Genomic DNA, 6,560 nt, shown 5'->3' with positions numbered 1-6,560 from the left:
TATATAATTGTCACATATGTTGTAACTTGTACGGTTTTTAACAAAGTTTATTAGAGTTAATCAGTGAATTGTGTTTACCTCCCACCACATAACTGTCACATACAGTATGTCGTAACATGTACGGTTTTTAACAAAGTTTACTAGAGTTAATCAGTGAATTGTGTTTACCTCCCACTATATAATTGTCACATATGTTGTAACTTGTACGGTTTTTAACAAAGTTTATCAGAGTTAATCAGTGAATTGTGTTTACCTCCCACATTATATGAACATGAAAAATCCAAGTTTAATCTTACTTAAAAACGACCTTTCAGTGGCTCAGCGGTAAGTCTTCAGGCTTACGAAACTAAAAATCGTATATCGATACCCATGATGGGCAGAGTCTCAAATAATCCTTTGTGTAGTTTCGTTATTGACAAAAACCAACTTAAAACACGAAAAAAAAAAGAAACACCAGAGCTTATTTGATACTGAAAGTCGTTCTCGGTTCAGTGTTATACCTGGTACACATTTTTTTACACTGATACATGTGCTGATTTGATAAAAAAAAATTATATGAATTTTTAGGTCTTTCAAAAATGTACGTCCCCCGGTGTGACAGTGGTAAGCCTTCGGATTTACAGTGTTAAAATCAGGGGTTCGATTCATATAGCCCGATGTGGCTTTGCTATAAGAAAACACAAACAAAAATGTATGTTTAAAAATTAAATTAATGAGACTAGGGAGGGTTGAGGGTGATCAATTCGCTCGATAGTGTATATGTTATATGGATTTTATTCCCGTTAATACAGGTGTCAAAATATATAAATCAATGTAGCGCAATCTACAATTGAGTTTCAATACCCGTGGTGGACATAGCACAGACAGTTCATTGTGTAGCTTTGTGTTTAACAACAAACAATCCATAATCTAGATAATTAATTGCCTAATTTTTCCCTTAATATTAGGTATTATATTTGAAATCAGGATCTTATAGTATTGCTGTTTGATACCTAGACGTTTATCAAAGGCAGTAAAAGTCATGAAATCGACGGAAGTTTCTTTGGTAGTCTAAGTCAAAGTCATGACATCGACGGAAGTTCCTTTGATATTCTAAGTCAAAGTCATGAAATCGACGGAAGTTCCTTTGATATTCTAAGTCAAAGTCATAACATCGACGGAAGTTTCTTTGGTAGTCTAAGTCAAAGTCATGAAATCGACGGAAGTTCCTTTGATATTCTAAGTCAAAGTCATGAAATCGACGGAAGTTTCTTTGGTATTCTAAGTTGTTTATTACCTCTGTTGTCATTCACTTTATTCCCCTCTCAGCTTCGAAGAAAAAACCCCTTGTTTCTACCCTGTTTTACAGAGGAATGCAACCAGGATTTTTCGGCATATTCTTGTTTCTATTTCAATGTTTGTTCAACCTTATTCCAGCTTAACATTGTTCGATACATCTTGTATAATTAAATGAATTGTCTTTAATAATGACAAGTTTCTATGAAAATTTAAGCCTTAAAAATAAGGCTTTCATATAACTGTACCTCAACAGAAAGGTTGTCATTATACCTGATAAAAATTAACACCTCCATAGTATTTATCTCTTGATACCTTTTAAACCAGACTCGAGACCGACTTGTAGCATCATCTCAGTCTCGTTCTCTGTGATTTTATTTAAACTTCAGCAAAATATAAACAGAAATCGTCTGTGGTTTGTGACGAAGAAATTCTTATTCTAACATGAAATACATTTTGTTCGTTTGTTGTAGTTTGTGCAAAGATACTCTAAAGCTATCTGCGCTAGCCGTCCCCAATTTAGAAGTGATAGACTAGAGGAAAAGTAACTAGTCAAAAACACCAACCGCCAGCTCTTGTGGTGCTCTTTATCAAAGAAAAATGGGATTGGTTGTCACATTATAACGCTCCCACGGCTGAAAGGGCGAACTTGTTCTGTGACGGAATTCGAACTTGCAATTTCAGAGCTGAGAGCCCTAAGTACCAGGCCATTGTGTTTTAAATGTTTGAATTAAAACAAGAGAACACAAATTTAAAACCGACGTTTTGGTGACGAACCAAACCCGAGAATCGAGACCGAAACGGATTTTTAATATTACCCCCAAAATGAAACAAAAACGTATAATAGAATTATATGTATCTTTTTAGCTTTTATTGTTCTTTTTTTTCAAGGTAAAAATCCTGTTTATTGGTTAATAAATAAAAATGAAAGTAAACTCCGCTCCCTTTATGTGGGAACAGGTTAATTACTATATTCAGATTATAGGAAGGTAGTGCGAACCTTACGTTTAAGTGTTTCCGGGTGTAATTAAAACAAAATGTTGCCATTATCTGTAATGAAATAATATGAAATCTCATTTATTGATAATTTGTAGAGAAATTTCACCGTGAACTTGGGGATAACTTTGCCATCTCTCATTATACAGGGTCTAATCCATAGTATTCCTTATTATGTTAGCGTTCCATAATCTTTAGAACACCTTACCTAGTTGTTAAGGGCTGGTCTACAATTGCGGAGGTTCAAAGTTTGAGCTTACGAAAGCCCGTTGATCACTGTTGAACGCTCTCCACTCTGGGCGCATTATAAAACTTACAGATAATCCTGTTATTCAGTTAAGAGTAAATATATGTGGCGGATTACCTCCCTCTGATCAACAATTCCAAATTAGGGACGGCTGTGCCTAAACCTTGTGGTCATTCGACCTAATCGTTTTTAGCTCATGTTTCGCATCAGTACGAAATTATCAAATTACCAGATTGACCAATGGTAAAAATAAAGAAAAACAATAAAACTTCTATAAACAAAACACCAATCGCACTTATAACACTTTTATAAACAAAACACCAATCATACTTATAACACTTTTATAAACAAAACACCAATCGTACTTATAACACTTTGATGCAAGAGCATATACAAGAAAACTTCTATAAACAAAACACCAATCGTATTTATAATACTTTTATAAACAAAACACCAATCGTATTTATAACACTTTTATAAACAAAACACCAATCATAATTATAACACTTTTATAAACAAAACACCAATCATAATTATAATACTTTTATAAACAAAACACCAATCGTATTTATAATACTTTTCTAAACAAAACACCAATCGTATTTATAACACTTTGCTGCAAGAACATAAACAAGAAAAGTTTCTGGCAAACAAGCCACTTTCTTACTAAGTAGAATTTTATGAGTTTCAAAGTGTCGTGCTTGCGTGCAGTTTTCAAACTCGAGTCAAACATTGAATTTCATAAATTATTCCACGCGTCATGCTTTCAGTTGTAATGTTCTTTTCAATGAATTCACAGTTTACGGACACTCAACGTAAACGCAAGTTAATTATATTTTGATTGGAGATATTCTAAACATTCGATCATTGATTGGAGATATTCTAAACTTTCGACCGGTTTAAAACCCAATTAAAACACAAATAATAAATAATCGGGTGAAAAAAAAATATTAATGTGGTCGTTAAAAAGTGAAGATAGATTAAATCTGTGTGGAAAAGAATTCTTAAATGAATTAACATACAGAGTTCTAATCCTTATATTAAAATATAAGCTTTAATCCCTGTGATAAAATGCATGAAAGCCAATATTAAAGAAAATTGTCGTATCAGAACACCAAAGCTTAACTAACTGTATTTAAGGCAATACATATATCAAATTTATCGTTTTAAAATAAGAGCTACTATTTAATGGTTCATTTGGTTGGGTTTATGCATTGCTGATGTAGTTTCGAAACAAAAAAAGTGAAAGGGGCTTAACAGATATAGTTTAAAATACGACTTTCCATTCCATAGTGTTTTAAAACTCCGTTTAGTTTCCAATTTTAACCACGATGTAAGTGCATTCATTTTTCTACCAAACAAAATATCAGTTTTGGGAAACTTGAATTTTAAGCATTTTCCAATTGTTCAATAATCACCACCAATGTTGGTTTCCAGCAATGAAATGGGCTTGAACTCCAATGAAAAAACAGCACGAAAGGTAAACTTAATTTACAGTACTGTATCTAGTTTTAACAGCTTCAGAGACCCAACACAAAAGGTAAACTTAATATACAGTAGTGTATCTAGTTTTAACAGCTTCAGAGACCCAACACAAAAGGTAAACTTAATTTACAGCATTGTATCTACTTTTATCATCTTCAGAGACCCAACACAAAAGGTAAACTTAATATACAGTAGTGTATCTAGTTTTAACAGCTTCAGAGACCCAACACTAAAGGTAAACTTAATTTACAGCATTGTATCTACTTTTATCATCTTCAGAGACCCAACACAAAAGGTAAACTTAATTTACAGCATTGTATCTACTTTTAACAGCTTCAGAGACCCAACACGAAGGTAAACTTAATTTACAGTACTGTATCTGGTTTTGAGAGCTTCAGAGACCCAACACAAAAGGTAAACTTAATTTACAGGAGTGTATCTACTTTTAACAGCTTCAGAGACCCAACACAAAAGGTAAACTTAATTTACAGTAGTGTATCTACTTTTAATAACTTCAGAGATCCAACACAAAAGGTAAACTTAATTTACAGCATTGTATCTAGTTTTGAGAGCTTTAAAGACCCAATACGACGGGTAAACTCATTTTACATTAGTGGAAGTAGTTTTAATATACTTAGATACACAACACAAAAGGTAAACTTCATTAACAACAATGTGAGTAATTTAATATTTTCCGGGATCCAACACGAAAGATATATTGAGTCTCCAAGAACGTACTCAATTTGATGTTTAAAGGCTCAATATATTTATTTATATAAAGAGTTATAGCACAACATATCACAGCAATTTATTTAATTTTAAACAACTCTATATTTCTTGAAAGTAAAGTGTATTTTATTTCAGTAAATTATTAAATATTTTCTACATACTTGAAATCGACGTTAGAAATATTATCTCGTTTTGTTCATGACATCTTGGAACAATTATATGTATTACGTCAGCTAATGGAGATAAACCTATAAAAGTAGTTATGGTTTAACACAGTCTCCCTAAGAACAACACAGATTTTCGTTCTTGTTGTTTTAAGGACCAGATATTAACATCACTGTTAACAAATGAACGTTTTTAAATAGAGCCCAGGAACGCAGGAGCCACAAAAAAACCATTCGATTGTTTTATATTTATTATCAATCACTAAAAAAATTAGATAAGCTTGTTATCTTTCTTATAACATCTGTCTCTCTGAAAATGATCTTTCAAGGACTTTTAAAAGATTGTACAAATGTTAGTAGTCCCTCGTATGTAATATATTTGGTTTTATTTTGGTTTCCAAAACTTTCCAGAGATCTTAGCAAGTTGATAATTGTCAACAAGCCAGAGTTGCGGATATCTATTTGAATGTTTAAGAATAATTTTTTGTTCAGATTATATTTTTAAGATTATTTGTTTTGAATCTGAGAAACATGTAACCTGCAATAAATGAATGACTTAACATCAATCAAGAAACACCACTTGCACTGATTATGCTAGTTTTGTCTGAATTAATAAACACCACTTGCACTGATTATGCTAGTTTTGTCTGAATTAATAAACACCACTTGCACTGATTACGCAAGTTCTGTCTGAATCAACAAACATCACTTGCACTAATTATGCTAGTTTTGTCTGAATTAATAAACATTACTTGCACTAATTATGTTAGTTTTCTCTGAATCAATAAACATCACTTGCACTAATTATGCTAGTTTTGTCTGAATTAATAAACATTACTTGCACTAATTATGCTAGTTTTCTCTGAATCAATAAACATTACTTGCACTGATTATGCTAGTTTTGTCTGAATTAATAAACATCACTTGCATTTATTACGCTAGCTTCATGTTGCACACTAACATCAACAATTGTTGTTAAGTTCAGTGAAACACCGAAACCGTAGATGAAAACATATACAAATTATGAATAATAAATAGTATTTTATTTTAGACGTTCATGTTAAAATGTGAAAAAAAAAGAATTAATTTAAATTATACCTAAGAAAAATAGCCTGTAATACTAAAAGTGGATGTATCGATCCGGTTCTAGCCTATTTTCTTTTGATACGGACTTATTTGTCTAAAAACAATACAGGTATAGTTCACGAGGAAGAAATATATTCGTCTTCTTTATTTTTATATGAACATGAAAAATCCAAGTTTAATCTTACTTAAAATACGACCTTTCAGTGGCTCAGCGGGAAGTCTTCAGGCTTACGAAACTAAAAATCGGATATCGTGGTCGAAAGTTTAGAATATCTCCAATCAATGGTCGAAAGTTGAGAATATCTCCAATCAATGGTCGAAAGTTTAGAATATCTCCAATCAATGGTCGAAAGTTGAGAATATCTCCAATCACCGGTTGAAAGTTGAAAATATCTCCAATCACCGGTTGAAAGTTGAAAATATCTCTAATCACCGGTTGAAAGTTTAGAATATCTCCAATCACCGGTTGAAAGTTGAGAATATCTCCAATCACCGGTTGAAAGTTGAGAATATCTCCAATCACCGGTTGAAAGTTGAGAATATCTCCAATCACCGGTTGAAAGTTGAAAATATCTCTA

The 6,560-nt window shown here is 32.2% G+C and overlaps 1 protein-coding gene across 1 annotated transcript in view; it reads left to right on the top strand.

Moving 5' to 3' along the window:
• Nucleotides 1-996: 996 nt before the first annotated feature.
• Nucleotides 997-6,560, top strand: part of LOC106470973 (inactive phospholipase C-like protein 2) — a gene marked incomplete at both ends in the record, with an annotated part of 65,913 nt that continues 60,349 nt past the window's right edge. The window contains 2 exons of the mRNA XM_022399622.1: nucleotides 997-1,255; nucleotides 6,187-6,357. Of these exons, the coding sequence (XP_022255330.1) occupies nucleotides 997-1,255; nucleotides 6,187-6,357 (430 nt within the window). The remainder of the gene's footprint in view (nucleotides 1,256-6,186; nucleotides 6,358-6,560) is intronic.

The sequence above is a fragment of the Limulus polyphemus genome, unplaced genomic scaffold, assembly GCF_000517525.1.
Source record: "Limulus polyphemus unplaced genomic scaffold, Limulus_polyphemus-2.1.2 Scaffold4330, whole genome shotgun sequence".
Taxonomy (NCBI): Eukaryota; Metazoa; Arthropoda; class Merostomata; order Xiphosura; family Limulidae; genus Limulus; species Limulus polyphemus.
Note: the sequence above shows the minus strand (reverse complement) of the source record. Positions and strands in the feature narration are given on the sequence as shown.